Here is an 18592-nt window from a genome sequence, read left to right as displayed (position 1 = left end):
AGTGGCCCTGAGCTGGCCCTGAGCTGAGCTCCTTGGAGTAAAAGCTGGCTGGAAAAGTCATTGGCATTTGTTTGGAAAAGTGCATGCCCTGAGCATGTGCAGAGTGCTTTCATCTTACACCATCATCTTTCCATATATGCAGAGCTTCAGATCAGAAGAGAGAAGTTTCAGCCTAATGCGAATCCATGTCTGCTTTTTCTTTCTCCCCCCCTCCTTTTTTTTTTTTAAAGGGAGGGGAATAGGCATTGGAGAGCGAGGGGCGGGTAGAAATGCAGGACGAGGCGGTGAAGGCGTCTCTGGCGCTGGGTGAAACAGAAACCCACACGGTCCTTCCTCCGCTCGTATCTTCTCCTGCAAACTGTTGCAGAACGCAGAGAAAGGCGCGAGCGAGAGGCTCCACTGATGGGCGGCGACTGCGCGCCGGCTTCGGAGAGAGGCGCGCCGCGCGCATCCACACGAACACGCGTCTGCAGCAGCAGCAGCAGGAGGAGGTACACGCGGAGATCTTGGCGGAAGGGTACACGCACGAGGCACAAGGGAGAGGAGCGGAGGCGTGTGGGGTTTCTTCATCTGCTCCCGGGACAATCTGGACTGGAACCATCTCGCTCGAAAGGAAAGCGGAGTGACACCGGTTAGGCAAGATTCGAGAGGGGAGGGAGGTAGAGCTGTAAACGAGCAGCCGGCCGCCGCGCCTCCTCCCCGCATCGGGACACCTGCGCCTCGGTTTTTTCTTTAGTGGGGTGTGAGCGTTTCTGCCTCTCCCCTCCTACATCCCATGAAGATGAACGTGTGAGTGCTTCAATAACACGAATAATTCATTCCAATTGTCTTTTGTGCTACTGGGGACCGTAGGAGCCAACGGCTGGGGCCGAGGGGGTCTTGGACCCCCCCATAAAATATTTGAGGGGTCCAGCCCCCCACCCCAAAGTTGATGGGCATTGCCATTCAAATGATGTGCATGCACCATGTCATGTGATCGATTATGGGTGGGTGATGCTTACCTGCTCCCCTCCCAAATATTTTATTCAAGTTGGCACTCCTGCTGGAAACTGAGGTAGCATCTTTTGAGGTGTATGAGAGAGACTCCCCGGGGTTTGTGTGATGTATCCAAACCCACCAAGTGGGGGACATGGAAGGAGTGGGCTTTTAACCACAGGACCAGCAGCTGAAGTGGGAGCAGCGGTGGAGTCAGGGTCAGTCATCCCACTGTCAAGACTTTTTGGGGATGGGATAATGTGGATTTGAGGTTGAAGGAGGGCCCCCTAACACTGTTTTAGTTGTAACCCTAACCAAGGGGGGACTCTCTGCTGCCCACTGAGCCCCGGGCACAAAATCAGGCAGGAAATCTCCGTGTGTGTGTGTGTGTGTGTATGATGTCTTTGGGTCGCCAAACCTGTGGTTATACCTGTAAGACAGGAGCCTGCAGTAGAAGCAACTATTGAGTGGACAAACCAGTCTGTTTATTAAGCTAATGGTTCTCGCCAGCAGCCTCTTAAGCATCCTATTTACATGTCTAAATAGTTGGTCAAGAATAGATGTGTTGTCATAGAAATACTTAACTAGTGAGTGATGCTTTTTTAGAAGGAGGGGATTAGCCTTCCCCACCTATGTGGTTGGATACCAGGTCATCCTAGGGGTTGGCGATCAATAGACCAGGGGCCTGTGTGGTGTAATCTCACCTAGAGCGGGAAAGACACAGAGAGTGGCCTTGCACTCTGTGCTGAAACCAAAGCTATGGTTTTTGGTGGCGGATTCCTGAAAACCTAGTGGGGCAGCGAGAGCTGATGCTCTGAGCCCTTCCATCTTATGCTCACATTGTGTGTGTGTAAATAAAACCATATATCAAAAAGACACCACAGTCTCCTGTGACTTTCATTCCAAGGGAAACTTAACACAAGATAATTGCTGGCACCCTTGAAGTCTCTCACTGTTCGGATATTGGGGTGCATGGAACACTCCTTTATCTAGAGCCGAGTCTGGTGACAAAAGCCAGCAGTGGCTACTGGCTATTATGTTTATGCCTTAACTCCACTGTTGAAGTCAGTATACCTCTGAATGCTGGTTACTGAGATTTGCAAGCGGGGAGAATACTGTTATGCTCAGGTCCTGCTTCTGAGCTTCCGATTGGCAACTGGTTGGCCACTGGGAGGACAGGATGCTGGACTAAATGGGCCTTTAGCCTGATACAACAGGGTTCTTCTTATGTTCCAGATGTTGAAGTCCAGCTCCCATCAGCCCCAGCCAAAATGGAACATGTTCATGGATTATGGGACCTGTGATTCACTGACATCTGGAGGGTAACACAGATTTTCCATTCTTGATTGCACTAAGGAACCATAAAATTTTGTTAGCTGAATCTGTGGAATCATGTGGTAATATATCCTACCACCACTACCATCACCAGCACCACCAAAACAACCAACAATTTATTATTTATACCATGCCCGTATGGCTGGATTTCCCCATGCTACGTGCTTTTCATTACCTCTAATGAATGGACAGTTTATGGCTGTTGACTTTGGTAGCTGGCTGTTCTTTTAATGTAAGTGGGAAGGACACACATAGCTTGCTGGTAGAGCATCAGCCCTGTTCAGTCCCTGACTTCTCCAGGAAGGGATGGGAATATTCCAGCTGAAACTCTGGAGAGCTGCTGCCCATCAGTGTAAATGAATCATTGGTCTGGCTTGGTATAAGGCAACTTCCTATGTTCCTAAGTCCTTGATTTGTGTTCCAGGATGTCCAAGAAGCAACTGGAACATTCCCTCTTTAGAGTGCTCTAGATGGCACCCGAGACAAGACAAGAAGAACCATGTACAATGGAGCCGAGTTGCTGAGTCTCCTGCCAAAAGATGAACAACAGTCTTTCAAGGTTTATCCCTGTACACACCAGTATCAAACCATAGAGCTTCTACTGAGGAAGGAGGCAATTGGCATTGTTTCAGTTTGGGCTTTGAGACATAGAGTTGGCGTTCATCTCCGGCACAGAGGCCTTCTGCTCCTTTGAATGGCCATGTTGGATTTTCCTTGGCTCACCAGGACAGCTCCATCCCTTGCCCAGGGCCCATCATGGCACTTTTGCTGGACAGAGTCCGCGACTTCTCTCCTGGCCTCAACATATCTCCTGGCCTTCTTAATCCATGGATACTAAACCACTCTCAAAGGGATTGTGAGCTAGAACCAGGCTGTGGTGATCACACGCTGGCTGCTGGCAGCAGCTTCCTGGGGCCAGCTGTCCGCTTTGTGCTGCCCATCATTTATGCCCTTATCTGTGCTTCTGGTGTTCTGGCCAATGGGATGGTGATTTCGGTCATTCTGGGCTGCAAGCAGAAGGTAGTGTCCGACATCTACATTTTGAACCTGGCAGTAGCTGACTTACTCTTCTTGCTTGGTATGCCGTTTGTCATCCACCAACTTCTGCAGGAGCAAGGCTGGGTTTTTGGAGACTTTCTGTGTTGGGCTGCGACCACCATCGACCTCAACAACCAGTTCAGTAGCGTGGGCATTGTCACTCTGCTGTGTGTAGACAGGTAGGAGCCAAGGTAGAAGAGCGGGATGAACATGGTATGCTAATTCAGAAGCGACTCAGAAGGACCGCTTGCTTTGGAAGCTGAAAGTCCCAGGTTCAGGTCCTGGCATTTCCAGTGAGAAGGACTGAACTTCAACAATATGGTGCTTTCCCGATATTTTGGACTACAGCTCCCATCAACCCCAGCCAGCATAGTTGTTGGCTGGGGCTGATGGGAGTTGTGGTCCAAAACATCTGGAAAGCACCAGGTTGGCAAAGACTGCAGTAGGAGATGGTAAATATGTTTGCCTGAAATCCTGGAAAGTTGTTCAGTGACACTTGGCCCCTTTGCAGCTGGAGTGCCATGCTTGATCTGGAAGTAACCAGCTGTTTAGGCCTGATTTATGGGAAAGTTGTGGCACAGGCAGTAAAGCGGAATAAATTATTGCTCGTATTAACTGTCATTTGGAGAAATCCTTGATATTTGCGGACGTTCTTGCCCTCTTAAATTATATCCCTGTGGTGTAGAGGCTAACAGATGGATCCTGCAGGGACAAAACACTTACCACCCACTACCCAGTAGTGTGAAGTCCTCGCTGCCCTTTCTGCATTTGAACACATGGCTTATTACTGTCAATCTCATATATTTGTGCACATTAAGCTATAGGTTTAAGTTAGCATCGATGGGATAGTCTTAATGTCAGCGGGGAAGGTTTGTCTTCCCTTCTGTTATATTTGCAGAAAAAAGGACAGCTGCTCTATTTCCCATCCGATTCTTCCGTTGTAAATGGCAGTCCCAGCAACCATTTTACACAGCGTATCCCTCCTGCAATAATCACCAACAATGAGTTACCATGGTCACTGTGCACGTTTATTGTGGATATTTGGACACACGCCTCGTCTCCTTTGTGGAATGTGCTGCCCTGCGTCTCCTGTATCCCTGACGCCAGGTCATTTCTCTTTCCAGGTACGTGGCAGTTGTGTACTCGTCCACCATCGGCCAGAAACGGACCCTGCGGTGCACAACTCTGATCAACGCTGGTGTGTGGGCTGGGAGCTTGATTCTGGCCACGCCTGCAATGCTCTATGCCCGGGTGCACTGGGACAACAAGACGGAGATCTGCCTCCTTGACTTACCAGGTCCCCACAGTGTATACTGGTATACCCTGTACCAGTCATTGCTGGCTTTCCTGCTCCCCTTGCTGGTGATCACTGTACTGTATTCATTGACTCTGCAGCACCTCTTCCGTGCCATGCGCCGGGTGCGTCGGAAGCCATCCGCCCGCAGCCAGAAGGTGACCCGCATGGCCCTCACAATCATGGCTGCCTTTTTTGTCTGCTGGACTCCGTACCACGTGCTGCAGTTGGTCAACCTCAATGCCACACCCTCTGCCACCTTTTTCTATCTGTACCAGGCTACTATTTGCCTCAGCTACGCCCACAGCTGTGTTAGCCCCATCCTTGTCATTTTCTGCACCGAGTTCTTCCGCGAGAGGATGGCCCAGTCCAGGTGGGGACGAGGAACAGGAGGGGATGTGGTGGAGGGAAAGGGCTAATTCAGTAGAGGGGGACTTCCTGTTGTGAGAAGTGATGTAAATATAGGGGTTTAGCTTTTGCTGTCCAACTCCCCATGGGTCTCCGAGTACCCTAACTCCATGATCGGTCAGAGAAGAATGGATGGAGGCAGGATCCAGTAGAAAGCAAGGCAGATATTTATTTTTTTGTTGCAAAAGAGTTTCCTTCCCTCCGTCCAAGGAGAGAGAGACTCTGAACAGAAGTGTGCAGGAACCTTTAAAGACTTTTGACATTGCCCAACCCCTTTAGCCAAAGACCACCCCAAAATCGTCATACATACATCATAGGAGGTGGTCTACAGCAGAAATCATGCCAGGATACCTGATAAGGGTCGCTGATTGCATTACCTGGGCAGCCTGGCAATTCTTTCATGATCGTAATACTTTAGTTCCTGAATCCGGGTCTCAGGCTCACCCTATGCATACACAAATACACCTTTAAGACAGGATTTGTAAGAGAAAAGGTAATGTGGAGGCTTTCCCCATTTGCCTCCCTTCCAGCAGGGAGTATTTGAGGTCACCGGGAGAGTCAAAATGGCTTCAGGATTGCACTCCTGTACTATTTCAGACACATGGTTTATATATTTAGAGATGTGTGCATTAATGAATATATATTTGAGACCTTAAAATTCTTCTAACAGAAGGATGCTGCAAGCTTTATTTTAAGGGTGAAACAGGGAGGGGGAATCTCAGTGCAGCCCTCAGGACTCTCTACCGGCCACGCCCCCTCTCCACTTGGCATATCCCTCACCAGTCCTGCTTCGCTCTCCCCTGGAGTGCTTTTGCCTGGACTAGAATATATCCTTGAACTCTGACACTGCTTCTTGGCTTGTGGGGAAGAAGGATAAAGAGGGGGGTGTATGAATGGAAACGAGCCCAAGGTAAGATATCATCACCATCATCACCATCGTCATAGTAATAATAATTTGTATATCGCCCTATACCTGTAGATCTCAAGGTAGTTCACGGCATAAAATTATAATTAAAAAACCCCAAAACACATCATAAAAATAAGAACAAAACAAACCAATAATTCCCCCTACCACACCACATTTCAAAGCTCATCAGATGTCAGTCAGCTAAAGGCCTGCCTGAAGAGGAACGTTTTTGCCTGGCGCCTGAAGGTGTATAATGAAGACGCCAGCCAAACCTCCCTGAGGAGAGCATTCCACAAATGGGCCACTGCAGAAAAGGCCCGTTCTTGTGTTGCCACCCTCTGGACCGCTTGTGGAGAGGAGGCACACAAAGACGAGCCTCAGAGGATGATCTCAGTGTCCAGGTATGTTCATATGGAAAGGGACACTCCTTGAGGCATTGCAGCCATTTTGTTGCTCTGCCCATTCTTGCCTCTGCCTGTGGCCCTTGGAAAATTGCCCAGCAGAGAATGTGGCCCTCAGGTTGGAAAATGTTCCACACTCCTGCTGTGGAGAGTGACCTGGGCAGAAGGTCCCTTGAACACAGCAGAATGTTCTCCTGAGTCAAAACACACAGGATTGCTTTATGCATATCACTTATTAAATAGATAATGCTTGAGAGATTATCTCTTTTTCTTTACAGGTATTGCAGATTCTTTACCAAGTGGAGGGCAATACGAGAAAGCCATTCCTTATCTATACCAGAAATGACAGCTACGATGTACAGTCCAGAAGCAAGCCATGCTGCGTCTCCATGCATCGCCTACCCTCCATTTGCAATAGAGATGCCTTTGTGCTCTGTAACTGAGACCACCAGATTCAGTGTAGTTGTCAATGGACATGAGGAACCTAGTGGGTTTTGAGGACCCGCTTTGATTTGGTTTAGATCTCAGCTTGAAACATTGGCACACCCTGAAGTTCTGGAAGAGTGGTGATGAGGGAGAGATACAGACGGGAAGACTCCTGATTCTGGAAGGCTGTTGTAAGAGCATGGCAGCAAGTGGGAAAACTGTTAGTGACGACTAATAAGACAAGAGACATTGAATGAATTAAATGAAACAATAATTCACTTTGTCTGGAAGTCAATGCGCCTGTTCCGTTTCAGTCTACAAGAGCAAATTAATCGTCCTGTAAATATCATTTGTCGTAATATCCGTCCTCTAATCTATTGACTGATCTTGCCAGGGTGTTCCCTTGAACAAAAGAGAAATCTATCAAGTTGATGGAACTTCTATACGATGGACACATTAGACCAGAGCACTTAAAAGTGCTGATTTATCAATCTTACCTGTTGGTTGGCTATGTTCAACCAACCTGATGCTAAAATCAAGTTTATCCTATCACATTTCCTTCTGTTACCTTAGTAGTTCTCATGTGGTCAGAGTTTGAAATGAGGATGTGCTATCTGAACTGCTTTCTCATTCACTGGTGCTAGGTTTGCAAAAAGGCTCGCAATTTGTAAACAGATAAGGGGCTTTATTCAATCCATACGAAGAGCAGACCTTTTGCAATTAATGGCCATTGCTAATTTAGGCTGATTAATTGCAATGGCTCTACTCTGAGTCAAACTCAGTTGGATACAACCCCAAGATACCCTGCATCTTACATTCCAGCGGCACATTAACAACTAGTGCCTGGGGGTGCTTTTCCCCTCCTTTCTCCCCATTCTCCGCATTCCTTTTCCCTTGTGTGTCATGTCTTCTAAACTGTAAGCCTGCAGAGGTGTCCTAATCTTTTCTCCATCTAAATCCCTCCCCTTAGCTTCTGCTAGGACTAATCTACACTGGTGACTTATAACGTTAAGAATACATTATAAAAATGTGACACCAGGGGACACTGTAGAGCAGTGATCTGTCGCGGATGGGAAATTGCATTGGGAGGAATATTTTTCTTAAAGTGTTGGGTTGTTTTTTAACAGCGTTTTCCAGATCAGTGTAGATCAAGCCTCAGTCTCCTTTGGTAAGGAATACACACAACTGTATCTTTCCCGCTACAGGGTTAATAGCAGCTTGCGGGGAGGTGTTGGAGGGCTAGATTGAAAAAGTAATCCAGGGACAAAGAGATAAAAATCTTCCCCTAGGTCTGATGTTTAATGAACAAAATCATTAAAATCAGAGCTGCAGCTTGTGGCTGCTTTAGACAGTATAGTGGTACCTCATGCGAACAGGATCCGTTCCGGAGCCTCGTTCGCATCCTGAGTAAAACATAAGAAGTGACAGCGTGTCTGCGCATGCACGGGTCGCGTTTTGCCGCTTCCGCGCATGCGCATGACATCATTTTGAGCGTCTGCGCATGTGTGAGCGGCGAAACCTGGAAGTAACACACTCCATTACTTCAGGGTCGCCGCAGAGCGTAACTTGAAAACGCTCAACCTGAAGCACATCTAACCCGAGGTATGACTGTAATTGTATACATATCCACTCTGAAGATACAGGACAGAGGAAAGAAAGTAATTCCTTACATAGCACATAATCACACTGTGGATTTCAGTCTCAGAAGAAGTAGTAATGTCCACCAACTTGGATGACTTCAAACGAGGATTAGAGAACTTCATGTACGATAAGGGTACTAGCTCCAATGGCAATGTTGTACCTTCCCTGTCAGAGGCAGTATGCAGGAAGAGTGCTGGTCCTGCTTTTGTGTTGGGAAAGGCATCTTTGTCTCCAGGCACTGCAGTTGTCTGCAAGGGATGGATTTCCACACAGTAGGGTTAATGTGATAATTTTGATGATAACATAATGCTAAGAAGGTAGTATGGGCTCTAACACTTCAGCCTACAGGTGGATGATGTCGTTTTTTAATGCTCCTATAAAAGGGGGGGGGGACCCACTCCTTGCAAAGAGGAAATTAGCACAACAGGTAAATGTCTGCTAGAAGGCAGTTAGAATATGCAAGTTTTCTATTTGCAGGTGATTTTAAAAAAGTGTGGGGGTATTAAAAAAAACTGTTGCAGGTTTATTATACCACCTCAGGGGGAAAGAACAGTCATGTATTCCAAACGGTGCTGGAAATGGTTTGAATGCAAGCCATCAATGATAATGATGATGATAATAACGTTAGAAACAGGAAACTGGGACTTATGTTCACATGTGGTGGGGGTGTAAATATGTATAATTTTTTTGGAAAACGGTGTTTAAGGAGATAACAGAAATCACTGAATTAAAGCTGATTGAAAGTCTAGAGGTAGCATTATACCAATTTATGATGGGGTGGAAGATAAACAGTCTAGGAAGGAATGGCTCACAAATTTATTGACAGCTGCACCAGCTATTATAGCTAGCAAGTGGAAGGGGCAAGGTGAATATAAAATGGAAGAATGGTATAAAGAGGTGTGGGATATAGCTTTTAATGATAAATTAATGTGCTATTAAGGTAAGATGGGGAATATGCAGGAGAAATGATTTTGAGGCGATACGGAAGGTGTTTTTAGAATTTGTACTATAAAATGGAAAGGGGTCAAACCATCGCAAGAGGTGTTGAAATTTTTGGAGGTTGGATAGTTACAATGGAATGGTCTCGGGGGTGGGGTGCACGTTTGTATTCTTATTTAATTTATTTATTTATTTATTATTACTTTGTCAAAATAAAAATAAACTTTTTTTAAAAAAAGAAACAACAATACAGTAAAGCAACCTGACATGTCTGCGTAGAAGCAAGCGATCCAGCGGGGCTTACTCCCAGGCAAATGGGGAATATGCAGGAGAAATTATTTTGAGATCTGGAACGTGTTTGCATAATTTCTACTGTTGAAAGGGGGTCAAACCATAGCAAGAAGCGTTGAAATTTTGGGAGGCGGGATAGTTACAATGCAATAGTCTCGGGGGTGGGGTGCACGTTTTTATTCTTATTTATGATTACTACTTTGTCAAAACAATAATAAAAAAATATTTATTTTTAAAAAAGAAACAACAATAATTCAACCTCACACGTCTGCTCAGAAGCAAGCCACCCAGCGGGGCTTACTCCCAGGTAAATGGGCAGAGCCCAATAAAGTTGCTTCCACTACGCGGAGGGATGTAGCAAATTCCTCCCCAAAGCCGTCGAAGACGCTCGCCCGTTTTAAATGCCGAAGCGGAACCTTCCGCCTCCGCCGCGCCGGGAAGCTGTTTGGGGGGAACCACTTCCGCGCCGGACCGGAAGTGCCCGTTCCCATCACGTCACCGGGTTGCCCCACCGAGTGAGGGTTGCCGTGACAGCGGCGGACTCTCCAGTCGGAGTTCCCAGGCGCTCGTTGCTTGGAGCGGGAGGCTGGTCGCTCGCCCGCTCGCTCGGCCTCGCCGTGTCCCCCGGCGTCTTTCGACCAGGCCTCTCCTCCGGCCTCGGGTGTCTTCCATGGAGCGGGCGGCCGCTATGACGGACATGTACGACCAGGCGCTGCTGGGCATCTTGCAGCATGTGGGGAACGTCCAGGAGTTCCTGAACATCCTCTTCGGCTTCTTGTACCGAAAGACCGACTTCTACCGGCTCCTGGTGCAGCCGGCCGACCGGCTCGGCTTCCCTCCGGGGGTGGCCAAGTGCATGGCGCTTCGGGTGAGTCCGAGAGGCTGGGGCTCCTCGCCCAGCTCCCTTGCCCCTCGCTCAAAATGAAGATTTATTTGTTTTTGTTTCATACGAATCCTTATTTAGGTATCCATTTCCGGGAGGTTTAACTCTCTCTGTCAGCAAAACAAAACAAAAAAAAGCAGCACAGTCGCTGCGGGGCATCTCTGAAGACTCCATAAAGATTTATTCTGGAATAATAATAATAATATATTTATACCCCGCCCATCTGGCTGGGTTTTCCCAGCCACTCTGGGCAGCTCCCAACAGAATATTAAAAACACGATAAAACACCAAACATTAAAAACTTACCTAAACAGGGCTGCCTTCAGATGTCTTCTAAAAGTCAGGTAGTTGTTTATTTCTCTGACTTATTTCCGTGGCTTTTGTAGGTGGAAGGGAAGCTTTAGTCCACAAAGCCTTATGCTATGGAGTTTCTTGTGGTGGGTTCTATGGGAGCGGATTGTTTTCTGTCTGTATATGGTTAAGGAATTATAGGGTGTTTCTTGAACAGTTACAAGGTAGGTTTGCCTTTCAAAACAACAACAAAATGCGTCCAAAGTCGCTTGGAGACAAGTGAGTATGAGGCCTAATAAAGAATAACAAATCAGACCATTTTTAAAGTGCTGCAGTAGTTGATCTGTTGTTATACAGATATTTGTTGCACTGTGAGATGTTTTCCCCCCTGGCTTCAATGAATTTAGGGTTATCTTTTTCCACCTTCGTTTTAATAATCGCAGCATCCCAGTGGGGGTACATTAGGCACAGAGTAAGTGTGTGTGTGTGTGTGTGTGTGTGTGTGTGAGAGAGAGAGAGAGAGAGAGAGAGAGAAGGGACACAGAGAGACTAGCTCAAAGTGAGCTTCATGCCTGAGTTGGGTTTCGAACCTGGAGCCTTCCCAGTCCTAGCCCAACATTAACAACTACATTGCATTCCGCAGGAGTAGCTGCGTCAGTTTGTCACAGCAAACTCAACAAACAGTCTCTAAGGTGCCACAGACAAAACTCAGAATTACACTGCTATGTTTTTTGGGCTAGAGCCCACTTTGATGCATAAAGTATGATCCTTAGGTGGCAGATATGTTTCAGTTCTATTTTCCTTCTTCACCTGGTACAATTCCCATGATGGCTTACATAAAACAAAACAGAATTAATTTCCTTTCTGACACATTGCCCTATGATGGCATTGTCACTCCAGTCCATTCACATTCCAATCCCAATCTTTATTAGATTGATAAGAATTAGATTGTGGTTTTTTTAATCCTCTTTTAACTCACCCACCTTTGGCAATTGGGTGCTTGGTTCCCTGGATGCGAAATTCTTGCACTTTATCCACTGGCCTAAGTGTAGAGTTAAGTGCAACCTTTTACATGCCTACTCCCATATAAGTGGGTATAAGGTTGCAGCCTTAATTAATTAAATTTATAATGTGCCAGAAATGTAAAGTGACTTTCTCTGTCATCTCCATAAACATAAATAAGACTAAAAATAATTGTAAATTGCACCAACTGTACTTTTTTTTTGAGGAGTATGGGTGCTCTTCTCCCTTCTCACAGTGTATATTGGTTTAAATATAGGATATCCCACATTCTTAAGGGGCTAAATCAGTGAAACAATGAGATCCAACATTCTCTTGCAAGATCTTAGTGATTCCAAAATATAATTAAGAATCCCTCTCCTTTGTGATTTATTGGATGGTGGATATACAATGGCTTTGTATACATGACTTGAATTAAGAAGCGTCTGTGGCAAAAGTCCAACCTTTTTCCTGTGAAATAAGAGACCGTTTTAAATAAAGGATCCATTATTAAAGTTGAATATATCTTAGTTAAGGTAATAACAATGCATTTGAGCGAATTATTATTATTTAAAGTTAATGTACAGTACCAATAAATTCCTTAAGCCCATTGACTTCATTGGGTCTGTTTCCAGGTATGACTAACATTGAAAATTACCTTTGATTTCTAGAAATGCTTATCTTCTTAGCATTAGACCTCCAGAGAGTTCTGTAAACTAGAGAAAAGTTCGTTCTGAAGTTTTTTAAATTTCTCACCAGAAGAGCTTTATTTTTGATAACTAGAAATAAAAGCTGTGTTAGGGCTTCTTTTACTTCCTTGTAGGAGTATGATTAAATAAAGTTTTCTTTTGTACCTAATCCTAAATTGAAATGGTGCTTTCTTAATTTCATGTCTCTCTCACTCTTGTCACACCCACCCACCCCTTTACTTTTAAAAGAGAGGGAAAGATCCCAGTGGCAAATAGTGGGACAGAAGTCTAGCATTAATTAGCTGTTTTTCCTGCATTGACCCTTCCTTAGATCTCATTACTGCTGTCATCTAGCTGTTTTCCAGGCTTGTTCTTCTTCCTAGATTCCCAGGTTTTCTTGTAACAAATCTGGTGAAAATGCAGCAGGCTTTGGCTTTTTTACTGCACACTACAGGTTGCAATTTGATACTGGACTATGGTTTTGCCCACATCTTACCCATGTATCTTTTTTACACGCATTTGTTAATGCTGTCTCAGACAGAAGTCTGGCCTTCAGATTGATATCCACTTCAGCCTGACCTCTCCAGTCTATTCTTGGAACAGTTGACTGTTCTAGAATGGCTATTGAATTATTTTTGTCAGCTGCTTTATAAAAACTGGGCATCAGAAGCATGAATAGATTAAACACTTAGATCCAAGTGTGTTTGTGAAATAACTGACCCTGTGTGCGTGTGGCTGTGAGACGGGTGGAGATGTTTTTGTTCAGTGTCTCGTTCGGATAGGGGTGGGAGTTAACGAATGGCAATTAGAGAGGAAGATGAGCCTGCTACAAGTGGAGTGCTGCATATTTATTCTTCCTCACCCTCATCCCTGTGGCAATTTAGATGGCCCTTGTTATTCTCTTAAAATCTGCATTTCATCTTCTCTATGAAGGACTTTGCCCAGCTTAGAAATGAGGTGGGCTGCTAGAGTGCTATATCCTTTTTCCTGTAACCTGCTCACTTAAGTGGACTCAGTTAACTCCTTGTTGTCTATAGTGACCAGGCAGGTGGTTGTGTACAAGGCTATGAGAAAAGATGTTGCAGGTACGTGTCATTACGTTTTAATTTTGTAGGGATAGCTAAACAGGTCTGTTACACCATACACCAAACACACACAACAAATACTGTTGTGGCATTTTAAAGATACTACTTGTATTTTTTATCTCTGGCCCTGAGTTTTTGTGGAAACCCTACAGCAGGGGTGGAAACCCTTTAGTCCACGGGCCTAATTGGTCCCCACCAGGCCTTCTTATTTGGTCTGCAAGGCCATTTTGGCCAAGCTATGCCCACCTCCCCTATGCCTGAGGTAATGTGTGGGGTAGGTAGCAAGCAGAAAGGGGCTTTTCAAGCACTGTTGATAAACCTGCAAAGGGTTCTGCAAGACCCAAGTATCATCTGTTGGGTCTTGTGGAGAGCTTTGCAAGGGGCTTCAGAAGACCTGACAAATAGCTGGTTGGTCAATATTTTAAGGCTTTTCACAATATAGTGCTTTGCAAGGCCCTCAGCAAGGCTTTCAGGTCCCTTACAGAGTGCTTGACAAGGTTGTTGGGTATTCCAAAGAAAAGTGTGGGCTCAAAGAAAGGTCACCTGCCATCACTGTGTTGCCAGGTGAGTGCCAATGAAAGGTGAGGCTTTTTTCTTTTTCTATTACGTTTTATTGTAATTCATATTTGGTGTTAGCCGCCCTGATCCCGGCCCTGGGCAGAGAGGGCGGGGTATACATAAAAATTGATGATGATGATGATGATGATGATGATCTGGCCTGCTGACTGTGTCCAGTCCCCCACCACTGCCCTACAGCATCTCACTAGAAGTTTATGTTTAGTATAGTTCTTCTTTCTGCATAATTTCCCATTCTTCAATGATAATACCGTGGGCTGGTTGTCCTTCCAAAGCTTCAGTACTTGTTTTGTTAGAAATATAAATGGCTTTGTTTCTGTAGGGCATTCACAAAGCAGTCTGTTTCAAGGAGCAGTTCTGTCACTCCTCTGAAAAAAACAAAAACCACCCTTTCCATCCGTTCTCTTATTGTTATCTATAGGTTAATGGTTGGGTTGTTGCTTTGTTTGCTGTATCGCTTTCAGGCTTTCAAAAACTTTGAACACCTGGCCCGCCAAGATGATGACAGAAGACAGCAAGAACTTCAGGAGAAAGTGAAGAAAAGAGAGGAGGACATAGCAGCTGCAGGAGAGAGAGCGAAGGTGGTGCCAGCTGTAGCTGAGGAGGTTGAGATCAGTGCAGCAGTAGGTGATGACTCTGTATCGGAGGGTGGAAAGGCTACAGAGTCACAGGAGCCTGTGGCAGTGGAGGAGAAAGTAGATGCACAAGCCGCCAATGCAGCCGTGGAGCCACCAGAGGCTGTTGCTGCCCCTTTAGAAAGTCAGCCAGCAGAGCTACCCAGGTGAGTGACCGCTATGGTGCTTTGACCTCGTCGAACATTTTGCTGAAGAGAAATGAACTGACAATGTATCTACCGAATTTTTTGCTCCATAAGACGCAACTGACCATAAGATGCACCTAGTTTTTAGAGGGGGAATGCAAGGAAAAAAATATTCTTTAAAGGGAGCGCTGAGCAGAGCCTGTATGCATCCCAGGCTCTGCTCAGTGCTCCCTTTCACGAGCCGCACGGAGCGTGTGTGTGGCACTTGCAGGGTTTTCCCTGAGGAGGGAGAACGGCATCCCGGCAGTGACGGGCTGCCCTTCTCCTTCCTCGGGGAAAAGCCCCCAAGAGCCGCACACACGCTCTGTGCGGCTCTTTAAAGGGAGTGCGGCTCTTGGGGGCTTTTCCGGGAAGTGGGGGGAGGGACTGAGGGGCTATCCCAGAAGCTAGAACAGCAAGAGGGAGCGCTGCCCTGAGGAGGCTTTGCATGGCTTAGCCGCGCAGCCTGCATTCACTCCATAAGACGCACACACATTTCCCCTTACTTTTTAGGAGGGAAAAAGTGCGTCTTATAGAGCGAAAAATATGGTATAATATGGCTTAGCCTGTAGGCTTGGAACAGGTTCAGTTTTCTCAAGAGGGCCACTAGGGGAACATGTTTATCTGTGAGCAAGGGGCCTCTGTGCTATTTTGATGGATGAATCTATGCAGCAGCCTTTTGGATATATACAGAAATGTGCTAACAGTTAAGCTTTCATGTGGCTGTTTCTCCCATGGTGGCATCAGCCATGGGCCTGGCAGCCTCTTGCTTGGAAGAAACAGGAACATTGTCTATGCAACAGAATGCAATGGTAAATGGCAGAGGTGGTGGAATAGATGGCATTGCTCCACTCCTGAGTTACAGAAGTTCTTCAGTGCCTCAGGTGGAGTTCTTTCCCATCACCTGGTACTTTTAAAAAAATGGAGAAGCAAAGACTGCTCTTGAGACCATCTGCAAGGAAAGCATGTTCTCTACTTTTGACCTATGGCCCTTTCTCACTTCTGAATGTAGGTGCAAGAGTCGTGCTTTTGAATGCTCTCCCACAACAAACTCACTACTGTATAGGTAGAAAACCAGCAGAGCTGACAAAGGGCCGTACTGGAATCTCCCTCCTTGATGTATTAGATTTCTTTTATCAAGGCAGGTTTTTTTCTGTATGAGTAAACATCTAAAAGATTTTTCACGGGGAGTTTAAAGTGGTGTGGCTGTTCTCTTGTATGTGTAGACTAGGCTTAAACGAGAGGCTGCCACACAGTATGTAAATCTTGGTGAGAATACTGTATGGGATTTATTTGATGTACACTTGCCAAACTAGTTATATCACCACAAGTAGTATACTGGCCTGTGGTGGCTTTAGGGAGAAACCTTGCCTAATTTGCAAGTATTGGGGAACCTGCTGTCTATTATGTGCTTGATATGTACATTTTCTTACTCTTCTTGCTGCTCTTCATTGTAGGTGAAACCCAAAAGCTGAACATTTATTTTGTTTGTTAATAGAATTTCTAGCTTTTCCAGGGATAACTTAAAGTTTGTGTTGCTGACTGATTCTTAAATATCTCCACTCGTCTCTTAACACCCATGCCTAGTTCCTGTCACTTACATTATGTTTCTCTGAGTTTCTGCTAATATAAAGATGGGTCTGGGAAGATGCTTTCAATGTTTAAAGACTAATCACCTTGGAAATAGTACTTCAGAGTGGAACTAAGGGAAATTATGTTTAATTTTGTCAAGTAGACACTCATTAGCCTTGGATGATTTTTTTTGTGACGTGTTAGGGAGTTTTGTATGTGTGATACAGACAAAAGTATACAGTGGTACCTCGGGTTACATACGCTTCTGGTTACATACGCTTCAGGTTACAGAATCCGCTAACCCAGAAATAGTGCTTCAGGTTAAGAACTTTGCTTCAGGATGAGAACAGAAATCGTTCTCAGGCGGTGCAGCAGCAGCAGGAGGCCCCATTAGCTAAAGTGGTGCTTCAGGTTAAGAACAGTTTCAGGTTAAGTACGGACCTCCGGAACGAATTAAGTACTTAACCTGAGGTGCCACTGTATTGGAAATGTAATTTTTGAAACGCATTTTTTTACTGACATCCCAAGCTGCATGTGCTAGCAGCAGAATGTGACACAGCTGGTGAGTGTATTTCTCAAGGTACGGATAACTTTAAAGCATTTGTGTACTGCCATGTAAGTCCTTTGTTGGTAGTCTAATCACTTAGGAAGGCAAGGTGAAATGAGGCTCTGTATCAGTTTGATGGCATGGCTGCAGGATGGGGGAAGCTTTACTGTCATGGGAATCTCTTAGAATCCTGACATCAATTGTGGACATTGCACTTCCTGTTGGTTTGGAAAAGCAGCTTGCGGAAAGCCAGAAACCACCAATCTCTGCATCCCAAACACTGAACAAGATGGTTTCACAATTGCCTGTGAAGTGTTGGAATGGGTTTAGCATCCTACATGGGGAAAAGATCCTGTTGGGCACTATTTTCTAGTGTTAGTGTATGAGAGGATGGAGCATTTTTACTCTGGAAGCAAAGCTGTGTTTAACATAGTGATGACGAGTGTGAGCTAAGAGCTGGTCTCCAGATCTTGCCTTGGCCATTGGTTTCATCTTGGGAAAACCACTGTTCTGTTTGAAATATGATCAACCTACCTTATAGGGCTTTGTAAGACTTACTGAGGCTGTATGTGTGGAGCAGGCTTTTTGAAGGTGTGAAATGTGCTATATGAATCATGGCTGCTCATTTGGGTAGCAGTGCTGTCCCTTTCATCTGCCTTTAGCCAGCCCAAACATCATGATCTAGTGATACACTGCAATGTTGAAATGAGCTGCATTGATCCCAGCCTGCAATTTGTGGGGTGAAACTGCTGCAGCTCTCACTACGGGAGCTGAGGCGCTTTCACCCCAGAGCCTTGGGGGCAGGGACAACGCAGCTTGTTTGCACTGCTCAGCTGTGGGGTGGGAAGGCTCCCATTCTGCAGCTGAGCGATGTCTCCCAGGCAGCTGTGTGCCCCTGAACAGAGAAGTGTAAAGGAACCACCTCTCCACCTCTGGCTCATGCAAACTGGAGGAGAGGTGGGAGTTCTGTTACACTGTGTAGGCAGCCAAGCTAGGAACAAGCTACATTGGCTGAGGCTGATGTTCCTCCCTCAGTGGTATGAGGGCTAGAGTTTAATGGCTGCTTTACCCAGCGGTATATTGTGGGTGAAACTGCCGCTGCTCCTGAGTCCCTCTGCTGCCAGCACCCGGCTGCAGCTTGTTTGTCCCTCACACACTTGGTGCTGATGGTAGAGAGATTCAGCAGCGGTGGTTTCACCTGCAATATACCACCAGGTGAAGCAGCCATCAAGCTCTGGCCCTCATACCGGTCCTGGGTATTGATACATCGACCAGGCCTAGTATTCAGTAGGGTTATATTAATGAATCACTACACCGATAACAGAAGATTCCCTAAACATACAGCTTTTGGTCAATTATGTCTTCATCTTGTTTAGCTAATATGCAGGTGTTTGCTGCTGAAAAGTTCAAGAATTGTGTGCAGAGATGTTCCACCCAACTTTTCTTGCAGAACTGCTGTAGTTGGTATAAGCTTGCCACTGGGTGGTGTTGGCATC

The 18592-nt window shown here is 45.8% G+C and overlaps 2 protein-coding genes across 4 annotated transcripts in view; both read left to right on the top strand.

Moving 5' to 3' along the window:
• Positions 1-419: 419 nt before the first annotated feature.
• LOC128402889 (melanin-concentrating hormone receptor 1-like) lies at positions 420-7062 on the top strand. 3 transcript variants are annotated; one of them, XM_053367327.1, is made up of 5 exons: positions 420-517; positions 2212-2297; positions 2735-3527; positions 4473-5015; positions 6637-7062. In XM_053367327.1, the coding sequence occupies exons 3-5, from the start codon at positions 3067-3069 to the stop codon at positions 6854-6856; spliced, it is 1224 nt and encodes a 407-aa protein (XP_053223302.1). In that variant the 5' UTR covers positions 420-517; positions 2212-2297; positions 2735-3066; the 3' UTR covers positions 6857-7062. The 3 variants fall into 3 exon arrangements, with proteins under 3 accessions (XP_053223302.1, XP_053223301.1, XP_053223303.1); XM_053367326.1 differs by lacking the exon at positions 420-517 and adding an exon at positions 551-789; XM_053367328.1 differs by lacking the exons at positions 420-517; positions 2212-2297 and adding an exon at positions 551-789.
• A 3065-nt stretch (positions 7063-10127) lies between these two features.
• The window catches only part of NUDCD3 (NudC domain containing 3), a 54915-nt gene continuing 46450 nt past the window's right edge, over positions 10128-18592 (top strand). Inside the window, exons 1-2 of the mRNA XM_053367329.1 lie at positions 10128-10523; positions 14643-14959. Of these exons, the coding sequence (XP_053223304.1) occupies positions 10326-10523; positions 14643-14959 (515 nt within the window). The 5' untranslated portion in view covers positions 10128-10325. The remainder of the gene's footprint in view (positions 10524-14642; positions 14960-18592) is intronic.

This window comes from Podarcis raffonei, chromosome 15 (assembly GCF_027172205.1).
Source record: "Podarcis raffonei isolate rPodRaf1 chromosome 15, rPodRaf1.pri, whole genome shotgun sequence".
Classification (NCBI taxonomy): Eukaryota; Metazoa; Chordata; class Lepidosauria; order Squamata; family Lacertidae; genus Podarcis; species Podarcis raffonei.
Note: the sequence above shows the minus strand (reverse complement) of the source record. Positions and strands in the feature narration are given on the sequence as shown.

What these genes read in the sequence shown, in the direction of transcription:
- LOC128402889 (XM_053367327.1), top strand. Translation starts at nt 3,067, where the DNA reads ATGGCACTTTTGCTGGACAGAGTCCGCGACTTCTCTCCTGGCCTCAAC. An exon ending in ACTCTGCTGTGTGTAGACAG is followed by an intron (nt 3,528 to 4,472) that starts GTAGGAGCCAAG and finishes TTCTCTTTCCAG; the next exon opens with GTACGTGGCAGTTGTGTACT. An exon ending in GAGAGGATGGCCCAGTCCAG is followed by an intron (nt 5,016 to 6,636) that starts GTGGGGACGAGG and finishes TTTTCTTTACAG; the next exon opens with GTATTGCAGATTCTTTACCA.